Below are 21,997 nucleotides of genomic sequence, written 5' to 3' on the forward strand. Positions count from 1 at the left end.
GTGAGTACGATGACGTGGGAGTGCCCAGGAAGGGCCACGTACTGCCTCAACACTGCCCGTGCAGTGTAAAAACACCTTTTTTTTTTTTTTTTAAGACATTTGGTTTTTCACCCGTTGGGGAGAAAAGATTTTACACATTGCTGGCCAACTAAATAACAATTATTCAGTTAGTGGTTAAATATGTGTAACGAAATTTTTAACAACCAGCAGGCGTTTGTGATTTGTCGTAAAATAATGAAAAAGGTGGCACATTTCCCACAATTACAATCGATGAAGAGATCATACAATAGCTGTAATTACACATTAGCTACAGCAATGAACCATGCGCATTGCACGAATTTATACAGCACATTTAAGCTGTATGAAGCATGCAGGACTTCCTACATTTCTCGATGTGAAGAACTCTACATCTACTTTTAAATTTCTTGATGTTGAAAAATCATTGTTGCACACATAAGTTTACGTCCCTTTTTTCTTAGATTTTTTTGTTGTGGTTGGTTGGCTTTCAAATGACGTCATGAGGGGGCGTGGCAGCCACACAGTGAGAGGTTTGAAGTCTGCATGATGTTTCACTTTCTGGTTAGAATTTATGTTACTAGGGGTCGCAAGCGCTGGAGCTTACCGCAGTTTTCTTTAAGCATAGGGATACACTCTGAACTGGTTGCCAGTCAATCGTTTCATTTCAGCCAAGAAATTCAATTTTAGAGCATTCATCACTAGTTAAAGCATGCAGTTTTAACAAAATAGATTTTTTTTTTTTTTTTTTATTAATCACCAATTTTTTTTTGCCAGTTTGAAGCAGGTTTTTTCCTTGGAAACAAACTAACTCACTACAGTAAAACTCCTCTACTACAAAACCTGCATGTGAAAAAACATCCCCCTTGTGAAAAAAAATATCCATGAATTGAAGCCTATTCGTCTTGCTTACGTCCTCATACAAGAAAAAACTTCCCCTTGTTGCATAACACAAAATGTTTTTTTCTGCATTCATGCTGAAATTTACTATGGCAGTCAGATTATATTCTCCCATACTATTGGTGGCAGTAAATGGAGGCAACACTACTCCATTAACAGTTGAGAATTCTGATCGATTCAAATGATCTAAACAGATTCCTCATCTCTCCCCAACGTGGTGCTCGCCAGGAGTTATTCATTGTATCTATATCACGGTATTCCTTTTCAGACCAATCATAAAGGTGGTTTTAACGGCAATATTCTATAAGCAATAGTTCGTCCGCCATATTGTCCAGTCGTAGAAAAACATTCCAGAAAATACGCATTGCGCAAAATCTGTTCCGCGTGGACGTCATTTTGTCACGTTCAGCCACGCGGAGGTTAAACCAAGACAACAATTGAAGACAAGATAAGAGTAATAAAGATGAAAGATGGATGAAGCAAAGTAAAATACATTATGCAAGAAATTCATGTAAGTCTGAAAATGAAAGCTTATTATAGATTTGGCAATTTCTTTCTTTTTTTAAATGTTGAATGGTATTGTTTTTAACTTCAGTCCAATTGTAGAGTACATAACACATTTTTACAGAATCAGAATTGCCTTTATTGTCACTGTACTTTGAGACAGATTTACTATAGTGAAAAGTCCCCTGTTCTCCCCTGGCTGCAAAAATGATTTAGCTGTAGAGGAGTTCTACTGTAACTAACTAACTAACTAACTAACTAACTAAAGTATTGCAGAAGTGATTTGGTCAAACTAAAAACAACAAGATGAGCCTGAACAGGGTACTTATACCTGAACACATCATTCCTGGTAGCACTGAATGTTAAAGACTTGCTCTGACTTTGACATGTTGGACGGCGCCGTCATGGGACTGATGTTGACATTCTCCTGGATGATGGTCGATGCGCCCGCCATAGGCTGACCACTCCCCCACTGCATGTAGCATCCACCCTGCGGGGAATTCTGGTCCAGACACCTTCCCCGCTGGCAGGAGGACTGGGCGTACATGCAGCTGCTGTGAGCGGCCACCTGGCCACACACCAGCCCACCCTGCTGAGAGTGGTCCAGCTCATTGACGGCCCTCGGCCAGGGGCCGGCACATGGAAATGTTCGGCTTTCCAGAACCGGATTGCTGTGCGTATTGGATGCATGGGGCAGCTTGTACTGGCCCTGCGACCACAGAGGAGGACAAGCTGTAGGGTCGGGGATGTCGCCATTGTGGTTGTTAAAGTCATTGCACGGAATTGAGGGTGATGTCACAGAATATATGTTATTCTGATGAAGTTGAATCGGTTGCTGATGCTGCTGTCTGAAGCCTGGAAAGTGGGCGGGAGCCACACCAACAGAAGAATCAGGTACAATAAGTTCTGGCAGTTCTATTTCTGGGCTGAAAATGTTCTTAAGTTGCAGCTGCTGAAGAGCAGCCTGGTTCTCAGTCACTGCATCAGGCAGGGGTCCACAGTGGGAAAGTTTTGGGCTACCGTTGAAATTTGGAGCAGATCCCGGTAAAATTTGCCCCGAGTAGAAGCTGTCGGTTTGAGGGAAAATCCCACCATGGGACGGTGTTGGGAACTGCTGCTGCGGTTGCCCGAGTGTGTCCTGTTTCAGGCAATGGGGAGGATACTCATCACCATTCTCCTTGAACAAAACAGAATCAATTTGGTTGAAAATCTCATCGATGAGGACATTGTCTAACTCGGACCGCACGCTTTCCTCCTGGTCACCCTCCTGACCCAAACGCTTGAGAGACTCCTCCCATTGCAATAGCTCAGAATTGTCCACCTCTAGGTTCTCCAGGGCGCCGCAGAAGTCACCCTTCTGCGCCATTTCCTGCAGGCTGTCGATCACAGCCATCACTGACTGCTTAGCCTCCTCCTTTACCACAATGGGGGCGCTGGAATTGGCCACCACGCCCGTGTCCTGCCAAGCGTTACTCGGCACGCTCACCAGGGCTCGACTGTCCATGAAAACTTGATCTACGGGAAAGGGCACCTCTGGCGTGTGCTTGTAAGCAGACTTGTCCTGCCTGAGGAAGCAGTCCAGTAGCGAGCGGGGCAAATGCGTGTCTTTGCTTGCGTCCACGTCATCATTATTGTTGAACTTTTTGTTGAACTGTGTCTGCATGAGGTCCATGGTGGGGCCAGTGTTGTAAAGCACACCCTCACCCGTGGTGAAACTGAAGGGCAGCTGCATCCTCCTCTGGCGGAGGTAGTCCTCGCCCTCTGCATTTCTGAAACATGCAAAGCAGAGGTCACATTGATGACATCAAGTTGTTGCGCGCCCTTTTAGGAATAATGCATTGAACTGGACAATTAGGCACAGTAAAATGACATGTTTTTTTTGTTTTTTTTAAACAAAACCCTGCTCCAAATAACCTTTTTTTTCTTTGTTCATGCCTCCTGCACAAAGGCCTATTCCTGTCAATTGAGGAGCAGAGTTCAGACCCTTGAAACACACGGGAATAAGAGATAGAAAAGTAGAAAATCTTTATACACAAAATCCCAAAGTAACCTTAGCAAGCATTGGAAAAAAGACCAAAAACGAGACTTGTAAAGTAGACACAGAAAACTAGACTCAGAAAGTAGACCTGGAAAAAAACTTAGGACATAGCTTTTTGTGAAATTTTTGAGGTTCTGACAAAAGTATTACTGAGAACATTGTCAAACATCAATCTTATATGACACAATCAGGCAAACTCAAGGACCATTGCGACTTATTTAACAGAGCAACCGATGCAGGGAGCACATGAGTCTCAAGAGTAAGTGCAGGAGCTGATATGACAAAGGTGATAAATATATGAAAATGACAATGGTGACAAATATATAACGAGAGCAACTGATCATAACAATTCCAGCTGAAAAAAAAGAGAGCTGTAGTCTCTCGGCTAGCCTGGGAGCGCCTGGGTGTCCTCCCAGAGGAACTGGACGAAGTGGCTGGGGAGAGGAAAGTCTGGGCTTCCCTGCTCAAGCTGCTGCTCCCCCCGCAACCCGACCCTAGACAAAGCGGTAGATAATGGCTGGATGGAAAACAGCTAATATACTGTATTACACTGTCTTCTTGGTTGGCATGATACGGATCTAGCCTCCAGCTTTTGCGCTAGCCGCTAACAAGATGCATTGAAATGCAGTTGGGACAGTTCAAACTAAGAAAAAGTACATCAATTCATTAAAAATTACATATCTAAACTGTTGGTTTCCTTATCGATCTATAAAGGCTGGCATGTCTATCAAGAGGAGGGATGGGGTAAAGTTCCTTTGATAGTTTACCTAATTACAATGTTTAATTTGTTATTAAATGGTATTGAATGTGAGCACTTTTAATTGTGTTGCACAATTCTTTGACCAATGACAATAAATCTAAATCCCTAAGAAATCCAAATTCATACCTAATCACTTTTGTTTACAGTATCTAATCAAATAACTAGAGTGGGTTTGTAAAATTAACTAAAGCACCTGACTTTGGTACATATAATTGGTATAAGATTGACCACAAACTAATTGTAGCTCTTTTAACTAAATTCACTTTAAACAGAGCCAATTCAGAGTGATGGCATGCAGGTTTAGTTTTTTTTTTTTTTTTTTTTTTTAATCAGTTTTATCAGTCTTTAATACATACGTCTAAAACAAACTGATCACATATCCCTGGTTGGAAAACACATCATAGGAGGACATCATCGTACAATAAGAGCTGGCCCCTATGTGCTGTACAAAATAATGTTCACATGAAACCTTTGTTTTTGTTTAGAAATTACCTTACATGTTTCGAATGCGTGCCCCTGCTGCTGAAATAAAAATGAAAAAAATCCTAGATAAAACACTGAATGCAGTTTATGGTGTTTGGGACCACACTGCAGCTCATTGGGCATTCCAGCACACTGAGCCGACATGCTCCTGACTCATCTGAAAATTTGGAAACAGAAAGTGGACTGCGCTCTGCGTAAAAACAGACAGAGCTCAATTTTTGCACAAGGGGCAAGTCTAGTTTTCAACTGTAAAAGCATAGTTCAGTTAGGCAAGCACCCATGTGACGTTTTGCTGAGTGGCATCACCAATAAAAGTAGCTTTGCCACATCTGTAGCATTTAAACCAGTGGTTCTACAAGGTAAGTCTGCGGACTGGGTATTTGGGAACTGATTTAGTTTATTTTTAACAGATACAGATATGTGCCTTGTTTGACTTTGTCTAATTTTTTGGCACTGCCTTTGGCCGCTGTTTATAGTGCATTTTGTCGGAGCAGTTGGGAGTAGCTGCTGTCGGTGTGCACACGTTGTTCCTACTATTTGTGAGATCTGGTCCACGAGCGTCTGTGAGTTGTGTTTTATATGTTGGACTGTTGTCATTTATGCCAATATGCCCAAAATTAGTCATTTGTTGGTCCAACTTGTGACTGTAGATAACATGCTAGCTAATGTTAGTTTTTATCTTCAGCATGTTATATAGTGTAGCCTTTTATATATTTAACTCATTAGCATTTTCGTTTGTGCTAGGTATTTCCTTTTGGTAAATGTTAACATCTCCACATATTTTGCATTAGTAATCATACTCATTTGAGTCTAATTAACATTTTGTAATTCAGTTATAAGATTGATTTAATCTACGCAATTTGTGAACGTTTTGTGAGATACATATTATTTTGCATATGGGACTTAACTGAGTTATGTTTGGTGTATTTTATTTTCTTTACAGTTTTACAATATAGATGAGTGAGAGCTGTACTACTGACACACCTAAATTAAAGAAGGGTTACACTCATTTAATGTTTGCTGTCTGTCCACCTAGATAGAAGCCATTTGAACATTTGGGAAGGGCATAACATTGGGTTATTAATCAATAAAATATTTATATTTGTGTTCATTCGTTTTGATATTAAATTGTGATATATTAAAGCAATCAATTCAACTGATTTAACATATTTAATTTATATAAAATTAATATTTGATTTAAGATATTTTAAAAAATGTAATAATTTTTAAATGAGTCAAAATGCGTTTTGTGTCTACGATTGCTTATTAACGAGGTGATGGGGCCAGCGAAGCTAAATGACACTTTATTTAATAATGCTGTTTATGACTAAATAATTGGCAGTAACCTTTTGGGGGGAAATTGAAACAGTTTGTGATAAGGAGGCGTGCAATTTGCAATTTTTATTTTCTACTTCAGTAGCAAACAGTAGCAAAAGTAGCAAATATACTTGTTGTCAAATTGAATATTTTTCTGAATAAAAAGGCATTTATGTTTGGCTTAAATGAGTTTTTGTTTTGTAGTTGTTTTGCTTCCGCAAACATTTTTAATGGGGCTCCTTGGAAAATTTGCTACCTAAAAAAGAGTCCCTGACTCGAAAGGTTTGAGAACCCCTGATTTAAACAATGTTTTTTCCACCAGTCAGTCAGTATTGTTACAGGACGTGTAGGTATATTTTTAAGTTGAAGAAATTAGGTGGTAAAACACAGTTCTTGTATATATTTTGTTTTTGACTCTAATTGTTAGACTGTATATGAGTTGCTAAGAACAAAACTATTAGGAGAGCAATACTCACATAAGAGCTCGCTGATAAGCGATGATGAAGTCAGGTCTTCCTCCTTTGTAGATCAGCTTGGCATTGCTTTTGACCCAAATCCAGCTTCCTGACTTACTCAGGAGACGGAAAGTTGTCAGGCCACTGTCTCCAGTTTTCATCACTGTGAAGCACGCACACACACAAACAAGCACACCATGTGGTGTAGTTAGCAGTAGCGGCAGTTGACGCGTCCTTCAATCTATGTTTCAAAACGGTCTGACGTACTTCTCAAGTGGTTATCAGCACAGTACATCATGTCAGCAGCGTGAATAAATTGGTAGCCGGAGCCTTTCATGCATAGCTCTGTCTCGGAGTAGCCCAAAATAATCTTCCCCCTACAGAGAAAACACAATATTACAACGTTTCCTCGATAAGAACAAAACATGTTGAGAGATTAGGGTTTTTGAGTAACCTGTTGTCAACACCCATAGGTGTGAAGTCCAGTTTGTGTTTGGTCTGAAAGAGCAACATTTTGGAGCGGATCTCCACGATGGACGGAGACTGGACAGGTGTGGCGATGGCAAAGAGTGCCAGCTGCGGCTTGCTGGCCGATCCATTGTCCCTGAAGGAGTTTTGGCCATGCAGGTATTTGAGTCGTCCCTGGAACTTGAGAGCCTGGCGCAAAAATGACAGAAAGAAAGGGCACCAATAAATCTAGCTACTTTTTAGCATATTTGTATGTGATGCTGTCTCTCACTAAAAAGCCAGATGAGTTGTCCAGGAGGCAACGGAACCGACACACAAAGCCTCTCTCCAGGAAGGACGAGTTCTCTGGAGGAAGATGATCAGGATTGTAGAACTCTGTGGTCATGCATTCCTCCAAGCCTGACAACACGAGAAGACCAAACGAGTTATTGAGATTTGTAGTTCACAAACAGAAATTTCCTGTGAATAACACATACTTCTTAAAATGTCCAAAACGGTCCCACTGTATTATGCATAAATTCATAAAGAATTACAGTACACAGAAAAAAAGAAATCCCATTGTTTCTAAGTATTGAGAATTTACATTATATTTTCCGTCATGATTTCAAATGTTTTTTGTGTTATAAATTCAAGGTAAAGCATCACGATTCGGGAAATATCTCTAAATATGCACTGTCAGATGACAGCAGCAGCAGCATCAACCATTGTTCATTCATGCTATCCATGATGGAACTTGGCCAATTTCAATATCAAATCTTCCAAAGTACAGTAGTACACATCTTGGTACGTCTATTGTTTTCAAGTTGTCAATGGATAACTTGACTCCTAAATTTTTCCCATTTGTCCCCACTGCAAGTTGGTAGACGCCCATTTTAAATTTGTATTGCCATCACAAACTGTTTCTACTAACATCAACATGTCACCCTTGAGTCATGTTAACTTAACCTTATCTATTGTGCAATTTAAAAACAACAATAGGTGCATACAAAGTATTTTACTTAGAGTAAAAATCAAACATGGGTGGCAATACAAAAAAAAATCATAAACACAAATCAGGGCAGGATTGTGGAAAGGTGGTTAGCAGGTTCGCCTCACAGCTCTGAGGTGCCTTGTTCGCTTCCTGCTACAGTTTTCATGTATAGAGTTTGCATGTTTGCCCCGTGCCCGCATTTTTTTTTCTTCTTCTACGAGTACTCTGGTTTCCTCACACAATCCCAAAAACATGCATGGTATCAAGAACATGGTATGCCCATTGCCCAATAACAGCTGGGACAGGCAACAGCAAGCCCACAGCCCTTATCGGGTCACGGGGGCAGCAGCTTCCGCAGAGAAGCCCAGATTTCCCTCTCCTCAGCCACTTTAGCCAGCTACTCCAGGGGGATCCTCAGGTGTTCCCAGGCCAGCTGAGAGAAATAGTCTCTCCAGCGTGTCCTGGGTCATCCCTTGAGCCTCCCCCTGGTGGGACAAGCACAGAAAACCTCATAAGGGAGGCACCTTGGCTGGCCCTTCTCCCCATTAAAGAGTAACGACTCGACCCTGAGCTTCCCAAACTATCTGACCCAGACATCCCCCCGAGGTAACTTATTTTTGCCACTTGTATCGAAGATCTTTTTCTTTTGATCATAACGTTGGAGCACTGCTGTGCAAAATAAAATAAGTGTCAGACCATAACAGCTTCCAACCATGTCAGAAGACTCCTAACAAGATGTCAGTGTGATTGTTTTTTTTTTTTGTCAATCCCACCATGAAAACATTTGTGGAGGTTACCTATAAACGCTCAAAAATAATTGACTTTGTCAAAAAAATTAATGGACCCTAAACATTTTTCTTAAAATCCAATTTGAGGTTGCTTTGGATAATGCAAAATTATCTGACAATGTTGAGATATCCAAGGCCATGTACCTTGACCACCTGACTCAGGTGGGTTCAGGGCAAAGTGGAGGTTCTGCCTGAACGTAGCGCGGTCGTCTGTGTGGATGAGTTCAAAAACGCTCTGGTGGACCACATCCGACTGCACAGGGAGAGACCATGTCAGAAGACAATCTATTTAATTCTGGAGTGCGCTACAGAAGTCTAAAGAAACATTCACCTGTTGGAAGCCTAGGTACTCTTTGATTGTGGGCGATGTGTAGAACACAGACCCCTCGGACGTGACCACCAGCACAAAACCATTCAGTGCCTGCACATTAATATTACAACTGAGTCATTTGATGATGTTCCATGTGTCACTTTATAAGGACACTGTGTAATATTTAGACCGTTTTTCATTGAAAACTAATACATTATTATAAATTTCAAAAACTTGCAAATAAGTCGTTCTTAATAACCAACAGTATGTTTTAAATATAATCATAGGTCTAGTTATCATTAAATTATATTACATGGGGCGGGGGGGCACTTCTTCAGAGGTTGCCATGTTTTTTGTTGTAGCTACAGACAATGGTAAATGCAGCATGTGCAGCACCTACTGCTGTAATCAAAATTAAATGGAAAAACGTAATTAAAAACGGTCAAAACCTTACACAGTACCCCTTTAAACAGTGCTTTAGCAATTTGTTTTAATATTATTAGTTTTTAACCATAGCTTAAATTTATTCAACTAATATCTTTATTACAGACAGAATATTTGAAACATCTCTTGTAATGGACCTTTATACTTTGTTCAAGTCTACCTAATGTGGCAGCTGAGTGTAAAGCAGGGAATGGAACTGTCCTGACTCGGATTAAGCACTGACTTGATCATTTGAAAAGTATGCCAAATTAGGGAGAAAGTCAGGAATCAAGTCTTGTGCATGTTTTAGCCAGCAAATAAACATTATATTAAACTGTTAAATAATTAGTCAATTAAGGCCATCTATGCAGTGTATCAACACCGTCGTCCTTACGTAGCTGCTGGCCTTTTACGCAGGCCGAGTTTGCAAAATTGGATGCTGGATTGGAGACTCGTTTGTCTCCTTAGTGCTGGCAGACATGGCCTAGGCGACATGTATTAAAAGTTAACTAAAAGCAAAAAACTGCCATGGGTGCTTCCATTGGCCAGTGAATAATTTGTGGGATCCAGGTTAAAGTAAGTGATTTTACATAAAAATTAAAACCTTTCCATTGGCTGTTGCTGTTCTGATAGCACGTTGTCCAGTGTTGGTGCACTATGACAATGTTTCCAAAAAGTTAATATGACAGCTTGGTTAAGCATTTTAGACAACATATGGTGTAAATAAAGTGCACCACATCTATAGTTATCAAACTGGATTTTCATTTGTTGGACATGTTTTCAGTAAGAGTACTATTCTGTTTGAAAAATATTTGGGATTTGGTGATTAAACAGTAAGAAAATTGCAAATCCTTATTTGGGGTGTGATTCCAGGTGCTACGCAGAAACATATGCTACTTCTAAAAAATTACGTCGTCAATATGGCAGAGATCCATGTTTCGGAGCATAATTGATTAGCTTTGTGTTGTTACCTGGAGCAGTAGGTCTCCTTCAGAGAAGCCTTTGGGCACCAAGTGGTTCCCATTAGGCCCGTTGGCTCCCGAAAAGCCACTGTTGGTGCTCTTCTTTATTGTTGCTGCAAGAATAAGAGTGAACATTCCAAGAGGAATTGTGATTATTCATTCAGTGGCAGGAGAGCAGAAACATGCCATTATTCTTTGTTTGAAAAAAAAAAAAAAACTTGTCTAGCAACCCCCTCTTTAACTAGAGGCGAGGAATAGGCTACCTCTTGCTTATTCTGCATGCCACAAAGCACCACATTTAAACTGGTAAAGAGCTAGACAATTTTGACTCCAAACCTCATTTGAGTGAACATGCACATTTCCTCCTACATGCACATTGAGTGCAGAAACAGGTCTGCCTATTTACTTTGGCATCTTGTGCACACTATTGTGTAAGCACATCGCTGTTATGGGCGGAGCTGCTTGTCAGAGCTCTTGAAAAACCTCAGCCTCCAATTCAAAAGTGTATAGTTGATGGTGGAAAATATCTTTTCTTGTTTTGTTTGTTTTACCTCCTCCAAGTACAGTGGTTTGAATTGTAATAAATGTGTTCGAAATAAACACTTTCGACACAACATCAAACATACGGCAATGCAGAGTGGTGACTTTTTGTTGGTACAGCCCAATGATTTGGGGGCCATGAGGGGGGGAAATGATCTAGCAAATCCAGCAGATGGCGTTGGGGTGAAAAAAATGTTTGACAGTTTACTATCTCAGTACAACAACAGTATGACATAATTTTTAATCAAATAAGATAGAGAAACAGTATTCAAGCTTACGTGCTTTGGTAGAGATCTGGCTTCTACTGAGTGGGTGATTAGTTTATACAGCAAATGTGTATGGAAAAAAAAAAAAAAAAAACTGTCCGAAGATTCTTTTTCTCAACTGCAAATGGTATGGTAAGAGGTAGTCTGATGTATTAGAGAGGAGGTCAAATAATTGAAAAACATGTTAAGTTTCTTTGATTTTTGCCAAGCACCACAAGGCATCCCACACTGACCGAGATATCTCACATGCACTGTAAAAAAACAAAAACCAAAACTGCTTTCCTGCATTCGTGCTGTGCTTTTGGTGTCCTTCTGCAAGCAATGACGTGAGAACTCCCCTGATGTGCATGACCACTATGGGGACATCGCAGGAAATGCAAATGCACCATCCAGTCTAGTCATGCCAAATCATTTAGGAGGAAAGGAGATGCTCGCCAACCCCATCACCACCACCAAACAAATTTGCATCACAGTCATTTTATGCAACCACTATGTCATCATAAACTTTGACAACAAGAAACGTATCACTTTAAGCTTCAGATGTAGAAAGTCCAACCCAAAAACTGAATGCAGAGTGTCTGTTCTTATACCATATCTGGAAAAACCACCAAGAGTCCCTCTACTGTTTTTCCCCCTCCATTCAGACCTTGCGTGAGTAAGTGGGCCTCTCAGGGGCCTCATGTTTGTTTTCATTTGAGTTTTCTTCCTCAGCGGTGAACCTTCTCTTCCATCTCTTTCCATTATTGACCCGCCTGACAGATTCTCGTGCCACTCCGTGCAAACTTCCAACAGGAATTCCTTGCAAAATGACCTTGATGCCTCATGGATTCTTGCCAGCATCTCTCGAAGGCGAGAACTCATTTTAATTGATAATTTCCTTTCCTACTATTTGGATGTTAAGAAGCACAAGTCAGAGTTGCAGCTTGGCGTGATTTTTAACTGGACAACAATTCTTTTAGCATTCTGTAAAGGGGTCCAGACAAACCCACAATTTTTGTTTTGAAATCTCATTTATGCTGTCCTGTTGCAGTGAGAGCATACAATACATAGTATGCTCTCACTGCAACTGTATTACATACAGCATTCATACATCACAAAACAACTGCAGTACCATGCCATGCACACAGTTGTAGCAATTAGGTGTATTTTGATCAACATTTTTCATACAATTTATCCATAAGTGAGATAAGATCATAAGGATTAACTCAGACCTTCTAAAATAGTTTTTATTTTTATTTATTTATTTATTTACTTTTTTTGGGCGGGGGGGCTAAATTGTAATTCACTCATCCATGGAAGAGGATTGCGTAGTGTCGCTATCGTTGTCTCATTGTCAAAGTCTACGCGAGAAATATAAACTTTAATGGTTAATATGTTTGATGGCTTTTTTAACATTTTCTTCAAGTTAATATACTGCATTTAAGATATTGGTACTGCTGTGTTTGTCTTCCAGATTTATTTACATTTATTATTATAAATCTTTTTTTTTCCCCAGCATTAAAAGGTTCCGTTGGTTAAAAATACTTCTTGTTCAAATAAAGATTGACTTTTTGTTTAATTTCAGGCTCTTTAACAACCTGTAACTTGTGTAAACTCTGTAAAAGGTAAAGTTAACGTTTGTTGAAAGTTGATTTATATTATTTTTATATTTTTAATGTTAAAGGGACAGTGTGTAAGATCATTAAAAAGGAAAAAAAATGAGTGTAAATTTTAAAAAAAACTTGGAAATGAATGTGTACTTAAAGACCAACAGTATGTTTTATAAATCCCCATAGGTCTAATTATCATGAAATGATATTACATGGGGGGTGGCACTTCTCCGGAGGCGGCCATGTTTGTTATAGCTATAGACAAGGGTAAATGCAGCACGTGCAGCACCCCCTGCTATCCGTCATGAAAAACGGCCTAAATCTTACACACTATCCCTTTAACATTAAAATGTGTGTGGGGGTGGCGGTCTCTTTCCTAAAGAAAGCTTAGCAAAACGATATGGCCCAGAGTGTAAAATATAGATTTTTAACTGTAAACAGGCAATACTAGTCAAATCATGTGAACGTTGAGTCTTTCATAAGAAAGCACCAAGTCCTAAAATTGGCTTGAGTATGACAATGTCAGGCAATATCTCACTTGACTGAGTTCAAGTTTTATACACAAACACACAAGAAAGCAAGCGCGCACACACGCACACACACATGGCAGTTTTTGGCCTTTGACTAACTAAAAAGCCTATATCATATTTAACTATAAGCTCATACTTAACATGCAGCCAGAAGGCACCAGTACTTGCTTTGTCTTTTTTTAAGCCAAGTGCAACTTGACACCACGAGAGGCCCTCTTCTCTACTGCTTCCTCTTTGCAGAAGACAGGCCATTATGGGATTGTTGAAATGAACATGTTTGACTCCAGGCAAACATCGCTGTCATACTGAGAATGAGCTGCATTCATAGTGTCTGACGCCAACACATCATTGTTACATTAAATCCATTGCTTAGAATTTAGGTGAAACGTTGGGTTACATTTTCATGACAAACAAAAACACAAGACACTTGAAAACAATCACCCTTTCACATGTGCTAGGAAATAATGTCTGAAAACACTTAAGATTTGTGCCAGGACAGGAGCTAAATTTACTCTTTGTTACAAAATGTGACACAAATTTATTCTTTTCAACAAAGTATTTACGTAGTAATGTCAGTGTTTTTATTTGTCACCAAAAACTGTCGTGTTAATGGCTGAAAAGATTCATTTTTGCTAGAATTCAACAGTCCCTTATTTATGCAACTTGTCTGCTGTTTTTTTTTTAGAGTGATAGAATTTTCTGTCACTGGGGCACAAGGAGAGTCAGAAGGGAAGAAGGGAAGAAGTGGGGAGGGCCGGGAGAGGAAATGCAGTCACGGCTTGGAGATCTGCCAGACTGCGAGCGAGTATAAAGCATGCCGGCAATGCAAAGGGGGATATTATCTTGATTTGAAAACATTTAGTTCCAGTTGATCCTGTGCAGAGATTGCTGTTCTCACGCATATGTGCAAGGAAAGAGCTGCAAATGGCAGCCAGCACTTTGTTTCTCGCATCCGACGTTCACTGCTTCCTTTAGTTGTGTGACATATCACCCAGTTTACTTTCAGGACTTCCACAAAGGAAACAAACTTTTATTTAGCTGATTCACAACAGTGCCATGCAGCTGTTTCAGGGAAAAAGACGGAGAAACCGGAATGAACTTTAAAAAAAAAAAAAAAAAAGTGCTGCTTCCTTGCTTTCTCCAGTCCATTTGACTCTATAGCAAGATTTCTTTACCTATCTGATGTAACAAACAGAAATAGCTTGCACAATAATAACTAACTAACTAACTAACTAACTAACTAATAAAATAGACAACTGTCACATGAGCTGAAAAACTTGGGCCAGGAGCAGACAGGAAATAAAAGTGAAAAAGTAGAATGTCTTTAAACACAAATACCCAATGTTACAACTACTTGGAAAACTACACTCATAAACTCAACTTGTGTGAATAATTTGACAACTGAATTGGACAGTTTGAGAGCTTTACTTGACATTTTGCCAATATGTTTGAAAACAAAGAGCCCAAATACTGTCAGATATCAATCCTATAGTATGTGACATAATAAAGCAAACTAAAAGACCTTGCCATGGCAACGGGTACAACAAAGAACCAACAAGTCAAACAGTAAATACGAGCCCTTATGTGACAATGCTGCTAGTGATGATTCCATATTATAGTTTTAAAGTGACAATATGTAATGTTTAGACCATTATTCATTTTGAAAACTGACTATAAATTGTAATAAGGTGTAAATAAATGTGTTCTTTCAAACAAACACATTTTTATTCATGTTCGTAGGTCAAGTAATAGCTATTTAGATTACATGGGGAGCGCCACGCAGATGGGGGACACCATGTTTCTTTTAGCCACGGAAAGCGAAAGACGAAAACCTTTGCCCAATGTAATTCAAATCGCATTTTGGGTGTCGTGTGTGCAGCTGAGCGAGTTTCTGATTTGTATGTCAATGGCGGATAAAAACTGAAAAAAAAGTCAAAAGATGGTTTGATTGCCAGACGTAAAGCAAAGAAGAAGGTCCCCTCAAAGCAGCGCTAGTTTCACAACGGTGCACAATGATGGGTTTGGGAGTTAGGATGACTAGTTATTTTTTACATTTGAGTTCACAAACCAAACACGAAAGAAAATACCAGCAAAAACATACAAGAATTTCCCTTAACATGTAGCTCCCCTCAAATGCGGATTGCCGACTACATGAGTTGTGTTGTCGCCTGTTAATCCTCATGCACCTGGATTGCTGTTGTGCATTCTACTTAACTGGTTATCGATGTATTTTTATTTTCTTTATGTCTGCAAAAGCCCGGGTAAATAACCAATGTTGAGATAATTGCCCCAGTTATGTAGGTTCCACACTATTATGCATTTAAACCAATGGCGAATTCTATTTGTATTCGCTCACTCGGCGCTCACTCGGCGCAAGCTTCCAAAGTATGGTCTCTCTGTGATGCTGTAGTGTGTGTGCTGCATTCACGTAACACCAGTAAACGGCAACTTTAAATAATCCATAGTGCCACTTTAGGAGCCCCGATTTACCACCAGAGGCGGTTCTTATAGCATTGAATGATAAATCCCTTTGCACTGATGTGAAATAGAATTACATAAAAATGACAAACATTGACAATTATGATTACAACTGATATTACACAACCACCACTGCCTCCTGGAACATGTTGCAATTGTAACTTACACTTACTAAATTTCTGACTAAGAGTGGGGACAATGAACTGTTGTCTTGCTACTACATAAACACAAGCCGTAGGTTATTCCAACATAAACAAATGAAAATGTTGACAGTTCAAAATACAAGGAATTATAAATGCTTATGTGATGTCCTCACAGCAATCCTCATCTGTCATTCTATCCAGCTGAATATACTGAAGGTACTTTAAAACTACAGAATGTGCTGCAGAACCCAAAAGCATATATTGTAGGTTCAGGTGCTACAGGCTGACTTTGATAAGCCAAATCCACATGAAAATCAAGAGTGATCACACGCCATTCAGGACAACATCTACTGTATGTGGTGGTGAAGGTGATGACTGGCATATGCTAACATCTGGCCTTTGATAAACAAACCGAGGTGTTCTGTGCTGTTCCTGCTCTTTGTGTCTGCATGAAAAGAAATCAGGCTCCGGGCTACCTTTCACGCGGAGGAAAAAACAAGTGGTCAATTTGTGTCACAGTGATTATTCTTATCAGTCCTTACCTAATGAATAAATGACCGTTTAAAAATAAAAATGAAAAAAAAATTCTTGCTGTATTTGGCAATATCCGCTGTAAAAATAATATATGGACCACAGGTGTCTCGGTAATTCCCCGAATACAAGGCACACCTGTGAATAGGATGCACCCTTAATTTGGGTATCAAATTCTGTATATAAGACACACCAACTCTTTGGCAACATTGTAAAAACTATAGCAAAACAGAGTAAATCTCATCTTCCTAAACTCTTCATATTTTCTTGTGTTCATAACCGTAAATTATTAATTTGTTGTACGTCAAGTGTGTTTCAGATTTTCTTTTTACCATAAATACCCGAAGTTGCGCAGCGTCAGTGTTTCACCTGACATCCGGTAACTATTGTAAGTAAGAATAAAGCCAATATAAAAATACACATCTGTGCGTCAAAACTCAGCTTATGTGGCTGACAGATCAATCTTCTTTGAATGGTGTCAAATTATATATACGTATATATAAAAAAAAATAAATAAATAAATACTGTTTATAGCAGGGGTTCTCACACTTTTTGGAGTCAAGTACTACTTATAGAAAGCAAATTTTCCAAGGACCCTTATTAAAAATGAATGCAGAAACTTAAAAAACACCATATTTTCCGGACTATAAGCCGCACCAGTATATAAGCCGCAGCAGCAAAATATGAGCGAAAAAAAATTGTCACAGATAAGGCGCACTGGACTAACCCGCAGGTAATGAGACATGAGACATTTCAACAACAATATGGTAAATGGAAGTTTATATATATATATTTTTTTAATTATTTTGTTATTGTCTGCCAACAGCAACATCCTCTTTTTCACAGACTGAACATGCCTGCATGTTTAGTCCAAACATATTTATAGAAAATGGATGGATGCATATTTTATTTACTTATTTATTCATTTCTAACAGTATTCTGTTTGTTAAATAGCAGTTCAAAATCTATACTTCAATAACATTTTTTATCTCCCTTTGTTTGATAGATGATTTTAGTGAACATGCAAACACATTGCACATAATTCATAAACCATAAATAATATACTGTAGAAATTGTACTGTATATACAATTTAACATCACAAATTTACGCAAAAATGTATACATTCTTTTATTCAATATAGACATATATTTTAATTATATTTTTAAAACTCTTTGAGCACAGCCATTGATTAACATCTTTTCAGCTCTATTTCATAGTTGTTCCATAAATTGAAACCTCGACTCAATACACACATTTGCTCGCTGGTGGCTAGCAAAAAAAAAAAACCCAACAACAACAACAGATAAGCCGCACTGGACTTTAAGCCGCAGGGCTCAAATCATGAGGAAAAGGGCACAGCTCATAGTCCGAAAAATATGGTACATATTTAAGTCCTTCCGTTTTTGACTGATTTTCTCTCCTTTCTTCCGTCCTGACCAGCTGTGCCATCAAGCTAGATAAAGGCGTTCAGCCAATAGCATATCGGCATTTCTGTGATTGACGTGACGCCGGCCAATAGCATCTCCGTGAGTGAGCCCGAGACTGTGACCTTAATCGACCAATAGCATATCGGCATCTCCGTGACTGACACCATGACTGAGACAGTGACTTGACATTATATATATATATATATATATATATATATATATATATATATATATATATATATAATTTTTAATTAATAACCCACATTCTTTCATGACCCTCTGCAGTCAGAAAAACACAACATTTGCTTGGCGAAAAAAAAGTTTATATAAACAAAAGACTAAAATACTCATTCCAATAATAATTATGAATGACCAGCTTTTGTTTTAGGTATGATTTTTTTTTAAATTATATTTATACTGCTTGGCAGCACACTTTTCTTCTCTAAGAACGTTATTGATATTTTAGACATATAAGTTTTGAGTATGGGACGAAGTGATGGCAGAACCACAAGACTGCACATTTAAGTCATTCTGGTTTGTTAAAAAGTGATCAGTAGGAACAGCAACTGTTTTAGGCTATCAGTATCAAAGTGTTCAGAGACATTACCGTCTAATAAATAGCCTTTTAAAAGTATTCCTTCTGCTCTCACAAGCTCACATTAGGCACTTGGGCACTGCTATTTGGTTAGATGCAGCTTTAACGCTGGAGAATATACACCGCTAAACAATATACACTACATGCTATACAATACAATAAAATGTCATCATAAGTTATTTTGTTACCTTATAGGTGCTTGATCATGAAAAATCAACTTTTTGGAGCTTTTGACCATGCTATAATGTGGATTCATCACCCTAAATCCCTCCAAAGTGTTATTTTCCCTTATTGATCCATTTCTAAGCATTCCTTACTTATTCTGCGCTCACACACCAGCCCCTCCCATGCAGAAGAAAATGGCTTGAAGCACGCCTGCGACGACATGAGCAATTCATACCTCCCTTACACCACCCCCGTAAATGCCAACCATATCCATGTCTATTAGTGCAGTTTTAGTTCTGGAGTTAAGGAGGAAAATTTTTACACCGAGTCGGTCTGTTAACCAAGTCAACAGCTACGTTTAATTTCTTAGTTATGTTTTTCTGTAGCATTTTCTGTATATGCATACGTTTGACTGCGGAAAGCGTAAAAACATCATGATCTAGGTCCTTTAAATGTAACTAAACTAAATGTAATGCAATGCCAACTAAATCTAATTTCCAAACGACTTCGTGGAGTTTAATAATATATTAGTTGGTGATGGCAATATACAAAGATGAGTCAAGTCAGTCGTTGTGCCACGGCCAGCTGCCTGGAACAACTTTGAAATAAAAGTGTTCCAAGGCGTTTGTGTCCATACATTATTTAGTAAAGTTTATTTTGAAGTTGGTATTTGAATCCTGTTGGCAGTGTGATTTTCCATCCTACAGACCTTTATCAGTTGTTGCTGTGATCGACTTGACATTGTTTTCCTCACATATATACTAAACAAGCAAGTATCTAGGCCCTCCAAAAATGTCGCAAGTGTTTTTTTAAATCACAGTACGCAAATTACTTGCTGACTCGTTTCAGCCCTATCTAGCTTTTCAAGTCCTGAAAACATGCATTTTTTTTCTTGAAGCACAAGTATTCGCCTTGCCATCTTTCCTAAGAGAGCTTTCCATTTAGAGCTGGTCAAAATGGTGAATTAAAAAAAAAACAAAAAAAACAAAAATTTAAGTTCTTGTTTTTTTTTGTTATTTTATTTTTTTTTAGCTGTAACACTTTAAGTATTTAATACGGAAACACTTGCTCCACAAATATAGAGCATGTGGGGCTTTTACAGCATCAGAAACTTGAAAACGTGCCACACCATTCCACACATATGTAACATATATATATATATATATATATATATATATATATATATATATATATATATATATATATATATATTATATATATATATATTTCTTATTATACCATTTTAAAGGTGGAGAGAATCTGAAACTCAAAACCAAGATCACAATTGTATTAATTGCCTAGACCTATTACAAAGCGTAACCGATTACACATGAGTAGCTGGTGGCTTGCGCTTCTAATTGCTGCAAGAAAATGCTGCAACATGCCCACAACAACACAACAGTTAGTTTTTGGAGAGGGAATTTCTAGCCTAATTTTTACTACCTGGTGATTGGTTTTAATTCTTCTAGTCAGTCAAGGTTGGTCACGATATTGTCGCTGTGGTGTGTCAAATTTAGAAAATATTGAAATTCATGTTTCAGGGATTCTAAAACATCGCTCGAAAAAATAATAAAAATTTTACATTGCAGCAATTTAACATATTATACATGTTTAGGATCCAAACATATCAGAAGTGTCTGGGAAAGGATTATGTTTGAATTCTACTGTATTTTCTGCTTTGGCGCAGTAATAATAATTCCTTATTTCGTGTTGAAAATTGGAGTGTAGCTAACAAACAAATGATTTTTGACTTTCAAAAACAAAATTCTTGAACACTCACATTGAGGCCACCATCACTGTGGGGTGAGCCGGGTTCCCGTAAGCATAGGACTGTTTGTAGTGCTTGGGAGGCCCAAACCTCCGCGGAATGGGAGTATGGTAACAATGAAAACGATTAAAAGTGGTTACTTGCATTCTCACGCCATCCTTAAAAAGCAAATTATGAATCAGCAAGAACCCCACTTGAGTCCTGTCGACTGCTTCACAAGCTATATCTCCGGAAAAGCGGGCTTCCCCTGTACGCACTACCTCCAGGGAGCTGCCAGGACACAACAAGCCGCTCTTTATTTCTTGTCCATTTGTGTCATGTGTTTGGGGTTGTGCGTACATGCTTCAGATATCCCAAACACTAGCACACAAGGCTGTGTTACCACATAGCCTCTGATTGTTAACAGGCCCTGGATGTTTTCAATGATTCTTTTTTTCCTTTTTCTTTCTTTCTTTTAACACAAATATGTCAGCAGCAGCGAGCCACAAGACTTTCAAAAAGATCCAGCAAGGCCTCATAAAGTCACGCTACAAAGTCTACAGCCATAAATAGCTTGTCGCCCTATCGGCTCATTGAATCTCCCGCGCATTGGTCGCGTTTGTTTTTTTCTTTCACTCAGGGATTTTGCAAGATCTTAGTCTGAGGTTTCAGACATGTCCCCACTTGAGCACCCATCCATGGCTGGTGTTTTGACCAGAAGTACCCCGCAGGAGCAGTCCTGGTGATCTCATGTAGACACACAACAAAGAATGTGGCTAGACATTGTGTCTTGAATTGTGTATAATCACTATATGCTAAGAAAGTTTATATAATTACAAGTATGCCTGTGTTTAAATAATTGAAAGAGTTACCAATGTGATGCACTCAGAACAATAGCTCAATAGTGCAGACTACTGAAACAGTTCATACAGTAGGAACAACACTTGATATTGAATGTGCATATTCTTCACCATATGACCAAATTTGTGTATGGTGATATGATTTATTTACTTGGTGTGGATGGGAATCGGCATTTATTAGAAAGGCAGCTTTATTCGTAATTTCATTAACCTCTGTTTCTGCTTCAATTTGGAGAGTATTGGTTTTCTTTTTAATTATTTTAAATTCTCTCTTTAATTACCGTATTTTCCGCACTATAAGGCGCACCTAAATGCCCTATTTTTTTTATATAAAAAAACTGGTGGTGCGCCTTATAATCCGGTGCGCCTTTTATATGGATCAATATTGAGATTGGGATTCGTAGCTGGGGAATGAACAGATAAAGTAAGCTTTACCTTTTTCTTTTGTGTGTTTACAGTTGAACAAGGTTGGTCATATTGACATTGAGTTATTATGCTATTGAGAGTTTAGAGTTATTATTTGAGTTATTATTGTTATTACTTTGAGTATGACTATATTGTGATTGCACTAGAGGAAAAGTTCCCTGATATAAATGTTGCACTACATGTTATACCTTGCTGTTAAAAGATAAACTGTCATGGACATACTAATAAAATAAAACATAAGACAGTTGTTTATTCATTTTGGGAGTGAATGGAGTTGTCAGAAAGCTGATTTGTAATCTACTAATA

The 21,997-nt window shown here is 38.6% G+C and overlaps 1 protein-coding gene across 1 annotated transcript in view; it reads right to left on the reverse strand.

The window, feature by feature from the left end:
* The window catches only part of LOC148423193 (aryl hydrocarbon receptor-like), a 43,519-nt gene that overhangs the window by 3,733 nt on the left and 17,789 nt on the right, over positions 1 to 21,997 (reverse strand). The window contains exons 3-10 of the mRNA XM_088414888.1: positions 10,403 to 10,506; positions 9,030 to 9,119; positions 8,843 to 8,951; positions 7,212 to 7,339; positions 6,927 to 7,129; positions 6,740 to 6,849; positions 6,494 to 6,635; positions 1,751 to 3,188 (exon numbers count right to left, since the gene is read on the reverse strand). Of these exons, the coding sequence (XP_088271014.1) occupies positions 1,760 to 3,188; positions 6,494 to 6,635; positions 6,740 to 6,849; positions 6,927 to 7,129; positions 7,212 to 7,339; positions 8,843 to 8,951; positions 9,030 to 9,119; positions 10,403 to 10,506 (2,315 nt within the window). The 3' untranslated portion in view covers positions 1,751 to 1,759. The remainder of the gene's footprint in view (positions 1 to 1,750; positions 3,189 to 6,493; positions 6,636 to 6,739; positions 6,850 to 6,926; positions 7,130 to 7,211; positions 7,340 to 8,842; positions 8,952 to 9,029; positions 9,120 to 10,402; positions 10,507 to 21,997) is intronic.

The sequence above is a fragment of the Hippichthys cyanospilos genome, chromosome 5, assembly GCF_059441005.1.
Source record: "Hippichthys cyanospilos isolate Australia breed blue-spotted pipefish chromosome 5, RoL_Hcya_1.0, whole genome shotgun sequence".
NCBI classification, from domain to species: domain Eukaryota; kingdom Metazoa; phylum Chordata; class Actinopteri; order Syngnathiformes; family Syngnathidae; genus Hippichthys; species Hippichthys cyanospilos.